Source organism: Mixophyes fleayi, chromosome 6 (assembly GCF_038048845.1).
Source record: "Mixophyes fleayi isolate aMixFle1 chromosome 6, aMixFle1.hap1, whole genome shotgun sequence".
NCBI classification, from domain to species: domain Eukaryota; kingdom Metazoa; phylum Chordata; class Amphibia; order Anura; family Limnodynastidae; genus Mixophyes; species Mixophyes fleayi.
Genome location: NC_134407.1, coordinates 147,661,084 through 147,678,341, shown reverse-complemented (window position 1 = coordinate 147,678,341; position 17,258 = coordinate 147,661,084). Strand labels below are relative to the sequence as shown.

The 17,258-nt window shown below is 42.3% G+C and overlaps 1 protein-coding gene across 2 annotated transcripts in view; it reads right to left on the bottom strand.

The window, feature by feature from the left end:
• TAF4 (TATA-box binding protein associated factor 4) overlaps positions 1-17,258 on the bottom strand; it is a 50,402-nt gene that overhangs the window by 12,397 nt on the left and 20,747 nt on the right. For both annotated transcript variants that reach the window (XM_075176769.1, XM_075176770.1), the window contains 3 exons: positions 14,311-14,433; positions 2,258-2,347; positions 1,679-1,912 (listed from right to left, as the gene is read on the bottom strand). In XM_075176769.1, the coding sequence (XP_075032870.1) occupies positions 1,679-1,912; positions 2,258-2,347; positions 14,311-14,433 (447 nt within the window). The remainder of the gene's footprint in view (positions 1-1,678; positions 1,913-2,257; positions 2,348-14,310; positions 14,434-17,258) is intronic.

Here is a 17,258-nt window from a genome sequence, read left to right as displayed (position 1 = left end):
ACCCTAATAATTTAAAACTTTGATCCCATATTTGTGTGCATTTGATCATTATAATATATTGAACAGAATATCAAAACAACATAGGATACAGGGGAGATGCTCTGCGCTAGTAGTATAGATTATACACAAGGTGAATTCTAGTAGGATGTATACTATTGGAGAATGTTTTCTAACGGTTAACAGGTTGGAAAGTCAGTCAATAAAATTGCAGCGACGGGGACTGGTGAACGCAAAATAGAAAAGGCAGCAAGCGAGGCTAAACAGATGATCCCTTGACAAAGTTATATAGCGAAAACGTACATCGGGAGTACGCATCCTCACAGATGCGTTATGAACTATCTGACACTCTATTAATAAGCCAATCACTCCAATAAAATGGGGCGGGAGGGGCAGGAGGAATCAGTGAAATAAGGATACGGATATCTGAGCAGGGCAGATGGCAAGATTGAACTAAGTGGCAAAGATAGGAAATCAGAGGTCAGCTATTTACTCTGATAGTGACAGGGCACATTGTAGATCTAATATACAAGATGCTGTTTGTAATGCAGTGTTCTAACCAGAAAATTTTGCAAGTCGGATGGCTTTAAGAAGCAGCCGGGTGGGGGCAGTTCTAATACTTTAGAATAACATTGAAAATTGTTGGAAGTTACTGCCCACACCTGCCAGGACTGTCAGGCTGGTGGTCAGTGGTCTAACACACACTGCTGGCTGTAGTGCTCACATAGTGCCTGTTCTAATAGAATAAACCAAAGTTTCTCCTATTATAACAGGACTCTGTTGGGCTCCAAGAGCTGGGGAGCAAGAAAAAACAGCTGGGTGGAGCAGCCGAGAAATAGGTGCCAGGGAGAACACTGTAATTACCAGAGATTTTCTATATAGATAAGAGCTGGCAATGAGAGATACAGTGCATGCTGTCTCTTTATTAATATGCTATACTACCAAAAATGGATGGTGCAATTGGTAACTAGTCCCAAATATTAATCCTGCACAGCAGCGAAATAAAGATTGTTAGTTGCCCATAATGCAGCACGAACATGATAAAATATAACAATAGTGTACAAATGTGTCACAGCAACATTTAAAACATTCAAGAAAATCATTATTTCACAGACTAGAGAAGTCTGGGCATGTAACCAGATGTGTGCAATAAGCCAGACAGACAGTGTGATCTGTGATTACTCCGCAAGTTACAATACTATATATGAATGGGAGAGCACCAAGTTGTTACAAGTATATTAACAAGAAGCTGGAGCCACATATATCAATATTGTGATAGAATGATATATGATGGGGATATAAAGATAAATACTACAGCTTGGATTGATATATCAATATCCATTGATACAATTATATTGTACATGGAGAATTGGAGTCATGGAACTGGCAGTTTAAAATAATGTGCCTCCAACACTAGAACCCTTTTTTCTTGTCTTTTTGAGGTATTATAATTCGTTCTAGGATAGCATTCCAATAGAATAAAGTTTTGGGGATATACTACCAGTGGAAAGTTAAATATATAAAGACTATTTATAAATATATAACACACACAATAAAATAATATAATATAATATAATATATATATACTATTCCTATAGACCACTGAAGTACATGCAAGTGTCTGCTGCACTGCAGCTTGTAGATGTCAAGCTTAATAACAATCTTATCATTGCTCACGTACCAATGGAGTTGGCTGTCCGGGTTTGGACTGTGCAGGTTGCGCAAGGCTGATGACTGGCTGCTGTAATGTATTCGTGACTGTGGCAGTGGTCTTCCCAGCTGTGCGCTGCACAGAGCTATTTAGCATGACTGCGGTGAGGGCTGTTGTGGCCTGCGTGGCGGGCTGTTGCTGCTGACTTTGTTGGATAAAGGCTGCCGAGTCAGGTGTCAACTGCCGCAAGGCAGGGAGGCTCCTCTGGAGTGACAAAATTAAGTCAGAATATATAATGCGGTGACAGATTTTATAGTACGCTATCAAACAGTATGTTGTAATTCCTGACTATTTTCTAGTTACCCATTTAAAGCCATAATACTTTTGGAACGTAATGTAGTATACAAACTTTTACACTTGCAGATTTATCTCACATTAAGACATTTTAAGTGCCCAAAATAAATATTTTATGATGTACATTCTGCATGTATAATTTTTTTCTAAACTTAACTTCACAAATCAAAAGAGTAACTTTCAGAAGACTATCAGAATCTCTCCTTTCAAATTTGATTGCTCATTTGCATGTCTGGGGGTCATAGAGGAGCTTACCTTCAGAAAAGGCACAAGGTAAGGTTGAGGTGAAGAATTCAGTTCTCTGTATAATCTACTGGTGAAATCCTCGGCTTCAATTTTCCCATCCTGTGAGGAGAACAGTTCATACATTCTTTTACATTCTGAACTTGAGCAGTATATAATGAAAGTCAATAAAGGGAGCACAATACACTACCATTTGTACAAATGTGGCTAATTATCTGCTTCACCTAACAAAGAGCACAGCCACACGTTTTTAGTACACAAAAAAAATACTCTGTGCAACTTTTTGCAGCCAGAAAAGCATGAAGTTAAAGAACGATCAAAAAGTCCATCCTACTACTTTAGGATAACCCCTTCAGTTCTGTTTTTCTTCTAAAATACTACTTGGTTCAGCATCATTTACAGCATTCACCAGTGTCAAGTGACATTAGGACCACCTTTTTTTTTTTTCACAAGAGTCACTATTCATCATTATCATTTATTTATATAGCGCCACTGATTCCGCAGCGCTGTACATAGAACTCATTCACATCAGTCCCTGCCCCATTGGAGCTTACAGTCTCAATTCCCTAACATACACAGACAGACAGACTAGGGTCAATTTTGATAGCAGCCAATTAACCTACTAGTATGTTTTTGGAGTTTGGGGGGAAACCGGAGCACCCGGAGGAAACCCACACAAACACGGGGAGAACATACAAACTCCACACAGATAAGGCCATGGTCGGGAATTGAACTCATGACCCCAGTGCTGTAAGGCAGAAGTGCTAACCACTTAGCCACTGTGCTGCCCATAAAACTTGAGTGCTATTGTTTTAACACCGGGGCTGGTTAGAGTTTTCTAAATCTCATGCACCCATTTTTTTTTCAAAATAGGGCATCCAATATTACAGGATCAAGACAAGAATGAAAAACAAGGAGAAACTCCCCGCCACAAGATCATGTGATGATCCCCGACGAGAAGTCATATGACATTCCACGCCGCGATCTCAGAAGTGCATCTGACAATGCTGGATCATGGACAGGTAAGAATCCTTACACCCTACAAACCAGATTAACTGGTTTCATCATCAATGCCATCCATTTTGTGCTTGAACACAACTATTTTATTACAAACAGACACAGGGACTGCAATGGCCAGCAAATTTTCCCCCATTAAGCTAATCTTTTCATGGCATACTAGGAAAACATGTGCATTTGGGAAAATATCCCCTTCATTGTGATCTATATATATATATGGAGAAGATACATAGATGATATACCTTGTATACGGAAAGGCACCGACGACAATTTTAAAGCCTTCATCGCTTACATCAATAACAATAACTTAAACTTACGGTCAACACCAGTAAGACCAGGGTTCAGTTTCTCAGTCTGGAAATATACACTGAAGAAAATGCACTCAAAGCTAAAACTTTAAGAAAAAAGTGGCTTGCAATACATTCATCCCTACATCCAGTAGCCACCACCATACATGGCTTAGGAACATCTCAAGGGGCAGTTCATGAGGATCAGGAGGAACTGCTCTGAGATTGTTTTTAAGAAATAAGCCACCTCACTTGGAAACAGGTTTCTAGAAAGGAATTATGAGCCCAAATGCAGCCTACCAAGATGCACTTAAAATGGAAAGAGATCCCCTACTCATCCAGAGCAAGAAATATAACGGAGTTAGAAAATTTGTTTATTATCACACAATACAATGATCTAAAAAGAAGCTAGAGACATGGTTTGGCGAAGAAACAAAAGGACTAGTACCATTGCAACCGCTGTCAAGCATGCAGGATCATAGAGCAAAATATTACCAAAACCATAAGGTCCTTCAAGTCTAACAACACCAACAGAGACTTTATAAAAAAAATCACTTGCAATACTGTGGAGCAAGGCCGGACTGGTCATCTGGCACTTCTGGCAAATGCCAGAAGGGTCAATGTTTAGTTGGGCCAATTCAGTGGGGCACTATGCCCACCTGCCCGAGCAGAGCAGCTGCTGCTCGACGGACGGCGTTTCAGTGATGTTCGACCACGTTGTGCCTATCCCATGTGATTACTGGCATCGCCCACACATCACTGGAACTCTGTCTGCCGAGCAGCGCACAGGGGGGGGTAACAAGGTAAGTGTGTGTCTCTGTGGCGCCATGTTTCTATAGTGTGCGTGTGGCACCATGTTTCTATAGTGTGGCGCCATGTTTCTATAGTGTGCGTGTGGCGCCATGTTTCTATAGTATGCGTGTGGCACCATGTTTCTATAGTGTGCGTGTGGCACCATGTTTCTATAGTGTGCGTGTGGCACCATGTTTCTACAGTGTGTGTGTGCGCGCAGTATTTTAATATAGTGTGCGCGCGCAGTATCTTAATATAGTGTGCGTGTATCATTTTAATATTTTATTTGAGGGAAAGGAGGATCTTAATATAGTGTGGAAGGTAGCCCTAAACCATTCCACAATTAAATAGCCTATCAATTGTATATGGGGCTGATTTTGGGGAGGAGATCTATTTATTAAATGTGAATGTGAAGTATATAATGCTGGAGATGGTTGTGGAAAATGGTTATATTTATTAATCTTTAATGCTATTTAATTGATTGCTGGGACTGTTTGGAGGGAGGGAAATATGTTTTGAGTAAATGGGTATATTGTTAATTTAATGTTGGGGCTGGTTGGAGGGAAATAGGTCTACTTATTAAATGTGAATAGTATTATTGTGGGGAATGGAGGGAAGCCTAATTTATCATAACCATCACCATTTATTTATATAGCGCCACTAATTTCCTAGCGCTGTACAGAGAACTCACTCACATCAGTCCCTGCCCCATTGGCAATTACAGTCCAAATTCCCTAACACACACACAGAGACACAGACACAGACACAGACACAGACACAGACTACGGTCAATTTTGTTAGCAGCCAATTAACCTACCAGTATGTTTTTTGGAGTGTGGGAGGAAACCCACACAAACACGGGGAGAACATAGAAACTCCTCACAGATAAGGCCATGGTCACTAATTAAACTCATGACTCCAGCGCTGTGAGGTAGAAGTGCTAACCACTTAGCCACCATGCTGACATTTGAATGTTTTTATTCTACTGATAAAAATGTGCTTTTCCATACAAACTGCTGCCAGGAGGTGAAAAATGCATCATATTTAAAAGTATAGGCCAAGACCATGTTTCCAACACCTTCAAGAAAATGGGAAAAAAGAGGATTTATGTACTTACGTTAAATCCGTTTCTCTGATTCCGTCTGGGGGACACTGCGATCCCTCCCTTCTGCCTTTCCTCTGTATGCTCTTAGTTGATTGACCAATCTCCTTGGGGCTTTTTAATTAACTTTGGAGGAAGAGGCAGGGGGATTGTAGAGGGGAGGGGTCTGTCAGCAGTGTTAAAGATTAACTAGCTAGGTGCCAACTCCCGTGCTCCCCTCCACAACCCATGGTAAGCAGTGTCCCCCAGACGGAATCAGAGAAACGATTTAACGTAAGTACATAAATCCTCTTTTCTCTTTCATCCAGTCTGGGGGACACTGCTTACCATGGGGACATTCTAAAGCAGCCCCCTAAGGGTGGGACCGCTCTGAAAACCCCGCTCGTATAGCACTACGAGCAAAATTTGCATCCACGGAAGCGAATACATTAAATTGATAGAATTTGGTAAATGTATGGACAGAAGACCAGGTGGCTGCCCTGCAAAGCTGGTCAGCAGAAGCCCCATTTCTTGCTGCCCATGACGCCCCTACCGATCTGGTGGAATGGGCCGTAAGTCTCTCTGGCACAGGAAGGTTAGCTCTTATGTAAGCCTCCCTAATAGTTGCCGTAATCCATCTTGCAATGGACTGTTTAGAGGCTGGCCAGCCTCTTTTGTTAGATTCATATAGGACAAACAGAGAATCGGTTCGTCTAATTTGAGATGTTCTTTTGACATAAATACGGAGAGCCCTAACCACATCTAACTTTTCCATAGACTGCAGATCAGACTGAGAAGTAGATGAAAAAAACAGAACTACCATTTCCTGGTTCAAATGGAAAGAGGACACCACTTTAGGAACAAAAGAAGGGAGTGTTCTCAAAACCGCTCTGTCCTCGTGAAAAACCAGATAAGGTTCCCGGCAAGACAGAGCTCCCAATTCAGACACCCTACGTGCCGAAGCAATTGCCAAAAGAAAAACGACCTTCCAAGTCAAACACCTAAAATCTGCCACAAGTAAGGGCTCAAAAGGAGGCCCTTTAAGCATATCCAGTACCAGGTTAAGATCCCATGGTGCTGTAGGCGGAACATAGGGAGGCTGAATATGTAAGACTCCCTGAAGAAAAGTCCTAATATCTGGCAAATCCGCTAATTTCAGGTGAAAAAAGACTGAAAGTGCCGATACCTGAACCTTTAGGGAACTTAAAACGAAGCCCTGCTTCCAGCCCATCCTGAAGGAAAGCCAATAAGCGAGGGAGACGAAAGGAAGACGGGTGACCTGTCCTATCTTCGCACCATCTGATATAGGCTCGTCAAATCCGGTGGTAGATGCGAGCTGAAACTGGCTTTCGAGCTTGCATCATAGTGTTCACTACACTGGGGGAAAAACCCCTAGACCTCCAGAGGCTGGCTTCAACAGCCATGCCGTTAAACTGAGCTGAGGTAAATTCTGGTGACGGAAGGGACCTTGAAGAAGGTCGTCTCGTGACGGAAAACGAAATCCTTGTCCTATCGCCATTGAGATTATATCTGCGTACCACACTCGGCGTGGCCATGAGGAAGCCACTAGAATTACCGGCAGACCGCCTTGCCTTACTCGTCTGAGCACGCGAGGAAGCATGGTAAACGGAGGAAACAGGTATCCCAACCTGAATTTCCATGACATCGTCATTACGTCCACCGCTAAGGGGTCTCTTGCCCTTGCGCAAAACCGTGGAACTTTTTTGTCGTGTCTGGAGGCCATGAGGTCTATATCCGGAAGACCCCACCTCTGAACCAGAGACTGAAATACTTCCGGATGGAGAGACCACTCCCCCGGCATCATTTGATTTCGACTTAGGTAGTCGGCCTTCCAATTTTTTATTCTCGGAATGAATACTGCCGAGATTGCTGGAACATACTGTTCTGCCCAAGCAAAAATCTGAGCTGCAATTTTCATTGCGGCTGCGCTCCTGGTTCCTCCCTGCCTGTTGACATATGCCACGGCCGTGGCATTGTCAGACTGAACTCTGACGGGGTGGCCCTGAAGGAGGGTCTGAGCCCCCTGAAGGGCTAAAATAATTGCTTTCAATTCCAACACATTTATTGATAAGGCCGATTCCTGAATTGACCAAAGTCCCTGGAGCCGGAGGTGCAGGATTACCGCCCCCCAACCTCTCAGGCTGGCATCTGTCGTAGCTATGATCCATGAGCATGGAGCGAAGGACCTGCCCTGACAGATGAACTTGATTCAGCCACCACTGGAGCGATTCTCTCGCCCTCGGAGACAGCGAGATCTTCTGCAGACCCAAGCGTATGTGGGATGCTGACCATTTCTGTAACAGATCCCACTGGAAGCATCGGGAATGAGCCCGACCGAAGGGGATCGTTTTGAAAGAGGCCACCATCTTCCCAAGCAGGCGCATGCACAAATGAATGGAGGGCTTGGGAGAGGACAAGACCTGAGTTGTTGTAGCCCGGATTGAACTGATCTTCTCTGTAGGCAGGAACACCTTCTGTCGACTGGTATCCATGATGAGCCCCAGGAAGACCATGCGTTGACACGGGACCATCTGGAATTTTTTTAAGTTTATCAGCCACCCATGGCTCTCGAGGATTGCCAAGGTGAGTGATAAGTGTTGACGTAAGCCAATCTCTGAGGAGGATTTGATGAGTAGATCGTCTAAATAGGGAACGACCTTAACTCCCTGTAGGTGAAGACACGCTGCCATCACCGACATGATCTTCGTGAAGACCCTTGGAGCTGTGGAGAGGCCGAAAGGAAGGGCCCGGAACTGATAGTGGGAGTTCCCCATCGTGAACCTCAGGAGGGACTGATGCTTGCTCCAAATAGGAATGTGGAGGTATGCATCTTTTATGTCTATGGATGCCATAAACTGATCCTTCTCTAGGCCGTTTATCACTGACCTTAGGGACTCCATTCAAAACTTGTCCACTCGTAAGTGCACATTGAGGCTCTTTAGGTTTAGAATGGGTCGAATAAAAACCTTTTCTTTTCTGGTTGTCTGGGACCTTGCAGATGACTTTTTGCGAAAGAAGAGAGGCGACACAAGCCTGCATTGCCTGTCTTCTTTGGGGATCTCGGGGTAGCGAGGTTACAAAGAAACGCTGAGGGATTGGTCCCATCAGATCTATCATGTACCCTCTTGAAATAATTCCCCGAATCCAAGGGTCTTGGGATGATGCTGCCCACTGTTCCTGAAAAAGAGACAGACGTCCCCCCACCAGCGCCACCTCCTGTGGGGGCAGTCAGGACGCAGGTTTTTCCTGAGTCTTGGAGGCCTGGCGCCTAGCTGCAAAAGAGGACCTGCCTCTGATGGACGAGCCTCGTGAATTCGGGTGTCTACCCTTAAACGACTGCCCTCTGGGTAAGGATGTACCCCGAAAGGGCTGACGAAAGGAACTAAACCGTGGGGTCCGACTTCTACCGGAGAAAACCGGCAAAGAGGTGCTCTTGCCCCCTGTTGCCTGGGAAATCATGTTATCTAACTCCGGACCAAACAGACCTGCAGCTGAAAAAGGAATGGATTCCATAGATTTCTTTGACTCAGAATCCCCTTCCCAGGATTTCAGCCATAATGTTCTTCTGGCTGAAATCGACGCAGCCTGAATAGAGGAGGACACAGATGCTGAGCTCTGAGCCGCCTCATAAATATATCCTGACGCTTCCTTTAAATGTAACGCCAGGGTAACCAACTCTGGGCCCTGTAAGGACTGTGCTAGTTGCTCTGCCCATGTCTCCATGGCTTTGGCAACCCAAGCTGAAGCAAACGTGGGTCTAAAGGAAGAACCCGCTGCTACAAATATACATTTTAACTGGGATTCCACTCTGCGGTCAGTGGGATCCTGCAGAGTTGCTGAGCCCTGTGCCGGAAGGAGAGTATGACGGGCCAAACGGGCTACAGGATTATCTACTTTCGGAATTTCCTCCCAGCGAGCCACGTCCTCTTCCTTTTGGCCTTTTTAAATAGACTTCTGTCTCTAGGACTAGGATCCTCCATTTCTGGGAGGTCCAACGCCTGCCTCACCGCTAAAATCAAATCGTCAATAAATTGATATTTAGTGACTTCTTCCTGTTCCGAAGATGGAACCTGGTCAGAATCCAAATTTGAATCCGTTTCCTCTTCTGAAAGTCTCTCTGAATCAGAAAGGACCATGAGAGGTCTAGCGGATCCGTGCCGCTTTCTTTTAGCTGGGGGGGCAGGTCTGGGGACTCAAGAAACTGGTTAAGTTTTTCCAAACCCTTAATAAATGCCGAGGAAGGTCCTGCTATAGCCGTTTCAGTAGAAACCGTGGCAGCAGGGAGCCCCACAGGAGTATTAGCGTTATTTATCACAGACGCTGCCACACTAGACAACAATTGAGTAGATTGGGAGACCATCTGTGCCAAAGAGGAAACGGACTGTGCCAGGGAAGCTACCCAGGCCGGTTCCTCAGTCAGTGGGGCTGGAAGGAGCTGGGTCTGTGCAGAGGGCACCTCTCCTTCACAGGCTGAGCAGAGCGCCAACGGGTCTTTCTGCCCATTAGGTAATTTAACTTTACATTTAGAACATGTAAAATATTTTGCCATAGGGCCTTTTCCCTTTTCTGTCATTTTAAAAGGAAAAGCACACCAAACACACTTGGATAGATATCCTAAAAGAAACAGACTATTGTGTAATAAAAGCTGTACTTGTATGTGTGTAACAATTAAAAGATATATGTCCAAGTAAGAATATATTTACAATCCTACTAGCCTCCCTCCTGTAACCACATAAACAGTCAGTAAAAGGTTAAAGAAGGGTTTTTGGTACTTAGCCAAAAGGGCCACTCAGAGGAGAAGTCCAACAGCAGTGTCCTGGTGTCTGCTCCCTTGGAGATAAGTTCCTTCCCGGGCTTCTGTTTGGCGCCAGAGTCCGGACTGTACCATCTGTGCTGAGAGCAGGGGAGCTCTTGTGATATTTCCTCCTCTGCAGCTTTCTGTCTCTCTCTTTTTTTTTTTTTAAAAGGAACTTTAAAGATGAAATTGGCAGAGTTATGGAGGCCTCTTAGAGGTCTCCTGCAGCGTTAGTATCCCGATGCCCCCTCCTATTCACCTGAGGGGGGATCTTGGTATGGCCCAGTTTTTCTCCTTCTTTCCTGTATCTCCGCGGTCCTTGAAAAAAAAATCATGGCCGCCGGCAAGATGATACGATAGGCGGCGCTCTGTGCCTAATGGCAGCGCCGGTTATCGTGGAGCCTCTTGGAGTGACAGCGGTCTGGTGAGACCGCTTGTCACTCTATCCTGTGACCGTTAATGTTCTGCCATTGAGAGCAGTCTGCTCTCTCTGACAGAGTCCAGTCACCACTGCCCAGTTTGTGTGAGTGTTCTCTTTCTGTAGAACACACTCCCAGTTCTGCCCTAAACTGACTAAACTATAAAAATTTAAAGAAAAAATAAAGTTATGTACAAAAATAAAATAAATCACTAGCTATTTCTAATAAGCCCAACTCTTTTGGGCACCTAGAAAAAACTGGGGAGGAAGAGGCAGGGGGATTGTAGAGGGGAGGGGTCTGTCAGCAGTGTTAAAGATTAACTAGCTAGGTGCCAACTCCCGTGCTCCCCTCCACAACCCATGGTAAGCAGTGTCCCCCAGACTGGATGAAAGAGAAATTTAAATCCTTTTACCAGGAGAAAAATGCTCTGAAAAACAAAAGAAAACCCACTGAGTGTGCCCTATCCACCCACTACATCGTATTTAAATTCTTCTCATTCTACTCTGCTGTTGAACTCAAACTGCCAATTTTTTCATCTCTGCTCAGGGTTCTAACCCCAAACATTTTTTTTTTTAATATGTTTAAATCTCTTCTCAACCCTTCAACACCAACCCCTCCCAATGATTATCATTGATCAAGATCTTACTTCATACTTCGAGGACAAAGTTTATAAGATCTGACATGAAATGGGGTTCTCTTCCAACAACCTGCTCAATTCCTTGCCTGCACATTCTCGTCCCACAAATGAAGTATCTACTCTTATTTTCCTCGTCTACTATCTGTACCCTTGATATCCTCTCAAATCAGTTGATCCCGGTCTCATGTGATAATCCTAGCCTTAACTGATATCAATCGATCATTATTCATGCCACAGTAATTACCCCTATTCTGTAAAAGAAAATAATTCTGGCACAAACTCTAAAGATTATCATTCCATATCTCAACTCCCTTTCCTCTGCAAGCTTGTTGAGGGTCTTGCCTACAGGTCTTCAGGACACTGTCCTATCCTGGTTCTTATACTACTTATCAAACCGTTCCGTCAGGGTTTGTTTCTCGAGATCCACCACCTCTCCACTTCCTCTATCAGTTGGATTAACACAAGGCTCAGTCCTAATCCTCTCTTCTTCTCCATCTAGATCACGCTCTTGTAAAAACACGATAATTTCCTTTGGAGATCAGTATCATCCCTATGGAGAGGATACTCAAATTCATCTACCCTCTCTGGATCTTTCACCATCTGTGTTGGCCAGCAGTTTCTGCCACTTCAACTTGCATGTCCTCCGCCACCACAAACTCAACCTTTCAAAAACAGAGTTAAAAATATTTCCACCAGCCAACAGAAATTACCTACCCGACATCTATATTTCTGTTCAGTACACGACAATAAAACCGTATTCCTCAATCTCACTGCTTAGGTATTATTCTTTACTCAGATCTATCCTTTTGCTCCCCACATCCAATCTGTAACAAAATGCTGTTCTAGAATAGGCATATACTCCACACAAGACACTGCAAAAACTTTAATACATGCACTCATAAAACCCCGTATTGACATTTGCATTTTTGGTCTGTTTTTTCCCCAACCAGACTTTCAGCCCAACTGTTTAGTTTGGATACAACGGCTAGACTGATTTTCCTTGCAAATCGTTCCTCTACGCCTGTTCTGCTCTGTCAATCACTATATAGGTGGCCTGTATTTTACAGAATCCAATATAAAATACTTATACAAACATACAATGCCATCAACAAAACCGCACCAACATACATCTCTTTACTTGTGTAAAAGTATCTCCCAACAACACCCTTCGAGAGGCATTGTATCTATAGTCCGGGTTGCCGAGACTATATATCGATCCTGTATAGTTCTCTCATGTCCTCCTCATCTTCTCCTAAGGAACAGTTTGAGCAGGCCTGGGAACAGGATCTTGGGGTGACACCTTAAATGAGGAGGGATGGTCGCTCATTCGTGAAAGAATTTCGAGGTCATCTATTAATACAGCCACCCGTGAAAACACATACAAGGTGTATGGTATATGGTCCTTGAGAGACTTCATTCCATCTTTCCCCATACTTCAGATCTTTGTTGGCGTGATTGTGGGGCGGTGGGCTCTTTCCTTCATATTTGGTGGGACTGCCCTCTGGTTGCTAAATTTTGGGACGAGGTAATATCACTGGTTTGGCAGGTTACCTCAATCAATGTGCCCAAGAATCCACTCTCGGCAATTCTATGCCAATCTATTAAGGGCATCAGATAAGCCTGTCCGTCACATCTATAATGCAGCTAAGTTTCAAATAGCAAGTGAATGGAAGAAGGCCTCACAACCTTCTAGCGAGGGTGTTATGAAAAGAACTTGGCACACGGCATCCATGGAATATGTGACTAGTCTCCTCCATGATACAGTTCCCACGTTTCACAAAGTGTGGGATCCTTGGTATAGCTTTAACAGTTCTATGCCAGGCCTCTCATAAGCCTTAGACGCTTTCCCCTCCTTTTCTTTATTCAATCTCTGACTCTATTTCTTCTATTCTCTTTGTGTCTCCTCTGTTCACCTTTACCCCCCTTCTTTATTATCACACCGATGTGTTGATCTCTCAGATAAAGATACACACCCAACTTGGATTGTCCCTTCCCCCCCCCCCCCCCCCCCCTGTACCCCCAACAAAAATAAAAAAACTCTGGCAGTTTGTTCTATCCGCTGGAAATACACAATGTACAAGATGCACCTTTAGAATTGGGAAAACTTTCTATCTCAATATTCACTTTGTAGATTTTTAATTCCCTCTTGGAATGTACTTGGATGTGAAAAATATATCTATGTTTTCTGTTGTTCTTATGTGTTTTTTTATTTTTCTTATCTGAAGCTTTTACATTTTATAATCCCGGTACTTGGGTACTATGTATGACATGTACTGTTGTGCATATATCTCTATATCTCTATATTTCTATATCTCTGCTGTTATAAATAAAAAGTTTAAAAAAATAAATTAAAAAAAAAGTATCTCCCAACTTGACCCCTCCGCTCTTCATTAAAACCACGTCTCTCATTACATGCTCCCATTCCCGGTTACAGGAAGAGGGTTTTTTCAGGCTGCACCCACTCTGTGGAATGCCCTCCCTCACACAAGACTTTCCTCTAGCCTCCAAATCTTCACAAGTTCCTTGAGAACTTCTCTCTTCAGGCAAGCTTATCAAATTCCCTAGAGTATTCTACCAGATTACCACCCCTCTACACAACTCTTTCTATACTCAAACAACCCTCTGGCCCCCAGACCAACATTGCAGAAACCTGTTGTCCAAAATGTTCTGGAAATCGAAAAGATAAACAATTGTTCCGTTTGGCAACAATGCTCTATACAAACACTGCGAGGAGCACTGGCAAGCAATTTAAAGACAAAGGAAATGCTAGGGGCAGCATAGTGGAAAAAGGGTTTAATTGTTAAGTATACTTTACTATATTTTGGGTGTGGTGCTCCCAATTATGGAAAAAAAATCCAAAAAAACTTAAGTCCCAAACATTCTGCATAATACACACATGCACATATGTAAAACATGTAGAATATTACATACAATTAAAAATTGTATTGGCCAAATGCAGCCCCACAATGCAGTGAATCAGAGAACAGTAAAGTGTTCACAATACAAGACCTCTTACCAGCAGGTTCTGCACTAGTTCTTTTACGTTAGCTGCCGTCTCAGAGGACTGTTTACCCGATGAAGCCAGTTTTATTAATGTAGATAAAAAATTTTTACATTTCTTCACATTTTCCATAGTTTCCTGTAAAAACAAATAAACATGAACAAGAATTATATCTAACCAAAAAAGAGAATGCTATTAACACAGTCTACTTTTTTTTTTCTTATAATGCAACAAATTACTTCCCGACGTTGACCTCACAAATGTGACATCACAGCTGGCTTGATAAAAAAAAAAAAAAAAAAAAAAAAAACATCCACAATGCCAGATGATAATGCAATCAGATCATTATTGGGCAGTTGGTAAATGCAGCCAGAAGACACCTGCCATTTTCTTGTGTGTGTGGTCATCTTCCAGCCACATTTACAGTCTAATGTGATGTCACAAATGATCAGTCCACTCAACCCGGGAGGACAAACAGCTGGATCTTGGCCAACTCCACTAGCTATGTTGGTGGCCAAACTGGACACTGACCTAGTCATTTGGAGTTTAAGTTAAGCATGGACAGCTTGTGTGTGGCCAACGTAAGTAAACCATCCTGTTGCAGATTAATACATATTGGTCATTTTGCCCCTTCAAGCAACTCAATGCTCTGCACATTCTTCTGAGAAAATTTATGGAGATTAACCCTAGTCAATGTTAAAGTAAAAGTCCCCCCCCCCCCACACAAGTTTTGCTTACGCCATTTGAAGCATTTTTTAGTCTCTCCTGCTACCACTGTGTTTACTGCTGCACATGTAACCACCAAATGAGACAGATTAGAGGGAGTCAAACCTTTCTTACAAATAAAAATTACAATGATAATCAGACCGGTGACACGTGTTAAACCAGGACCCTTATGTCTTTATATAGCCTCATGATCTTTATGTGTTGTACCAAAAGTGTCTCTCCTACTAGTACCTCTGAAAGCTTTGCTGGGCCTTCGGGAAATCTACCTTACAGGTAAGTTACAGAACTATATGTATTGTTATCAACCTTTAAGTTAGAAACTAGGTCTTCGCCAATGTCCTAGACATCAAAATTAGATTGTAAGCTCCAACAGGCCAAGCAACTCTGCAATGAATATCTCATATACAGCTTCATAGTAAAAGTAGATAACAAACCTAAAGTTATTAGCACCTAAAATACAGTATACATATCTTTACAGATTTTGTAAGAAAAATATTAAATATTCAAAAACAATTATAAATCAAATCCTAAATATGATTTAGCTATGAACCCTATATATGGTTATGCAAGCTACAAATAGTGCACGCATAATATTTTAGATTCTAATTGAAGTTATCAGATTTAGATTTGTAACAGTAGTGCCAAGTGAGAGCAAATTGGATTTTTTTATAGAGTTTCTGCACAAAGGTAAAAGTTAATGATGTACTGCCCGTGGTGCAGTATGAACTACAATTTGTCACACTGCTCTCTGAACACCAGCAGGACATAATTCATTCTTAGTTTTTTTGTGAAGAAACTGTATAAATGAGGATATATGTAAGTGGTAGTATTATGACACGCTTTTTCTGTTTGTCATTTCAGGGGTAATTTCTATTTCATGTTTCAGTTTTTATTTTTACTTTTTAAAGAATTGCAAAAATAGAAAACTACAGACCCATAAAATATTAATCAATATAAATCTTAGGCTTTAAACCAACAAAATTAAGTTTGGGCTAGAGCTTTAATTTATATTCAGCACAGCTTCCTCATAACTCAAAACTGGGCTCATTTGAATTTGATCATCATTAAAGATTTGTAGATTTTAGGTACATTTCTGTACAAGTAATACCCACCTGATAACTTCACCGATTACTCTGTCATATTATTCCCAACACTTTATCCTGTTACACGGTATCCTCTGACTTATATTCATGCATTTTATATCTTCACGGGCAGACAACATTTCAGTTTTGCCATGTTTTGGTTAGAAGGATACATTTTTAACAGATTTTGTGTACCCTAGTTAGTTCGGGTTTATTGTCCACTTTTTTGTATGTGCTTTATAGGGGGGTATTCAATTGTGAGCGAGATCGGTAAAATACTCGCGCTCGAAAAAATATTACCGTTAATACGGTAATATTGCGCGTAAATACCGTTAATACGGTAATTTACTCGCTCAGGGAGCTGCGAGCTGAAATTCAGCGAGTAATTACCGTATTAACGGTAATATTTTTCGAGCGCGAGTATTTCACCGATCTCGCTCACAATTGAATACCCCCCATACAATTTAAACAACAAATTTAGCAAAGGATTTTTTTTTTCTTGATACTACCCATAGTTTATTAAGTCCAACTAGTTAAAACCCTAAAGTTACCTGAAGCATTAAATAAACAAGTTCTTTTGAGCATAAAAATAACAAATAGGTGTAGTTTATGTAAGGTATGACCAAGTTATAGAGCCTAGTAAAGAATGATTTTATTCTTTCACTTTTTTTATCTTTAAATAACCAGATTCTCAGGCCTCCCCCTTTGTCAGCACGAATACATTCAGTGAAAACTGTATTTCTCAAAACTGTATTTCTCAAAATGTTTCAGCGTCAACAAGCAAGAGTGAAGTACGAAATCTCCCCCGTAGCTCCTTGCTCTACCCTACACCATACAGGTTCGCCTGATGTCACTACTGAGCCGCACATAACACTCATTTACGCTGTGCACAACTATCTGGTGGGCAGGTTACTGTAAGTAATCGTTCCAGACCACTTTTTTAGAACCTAAAACTTGACCACTGATTTTTGTATATGGAGATGTACCGTGTTGGACAGGAAAGGGTTAATGGGGTGATGCCGCTTTCTGATTTGAACCACTTTGTCCAAGAGGCTGCCCCACAACTATTGTATGGTTAATCCTCCCTTCCCTTAATCTAGTGCACAGAATGGGTTTCTGTTTTCAGAAATAACCATTTCTTTTTGTAACTAGTTA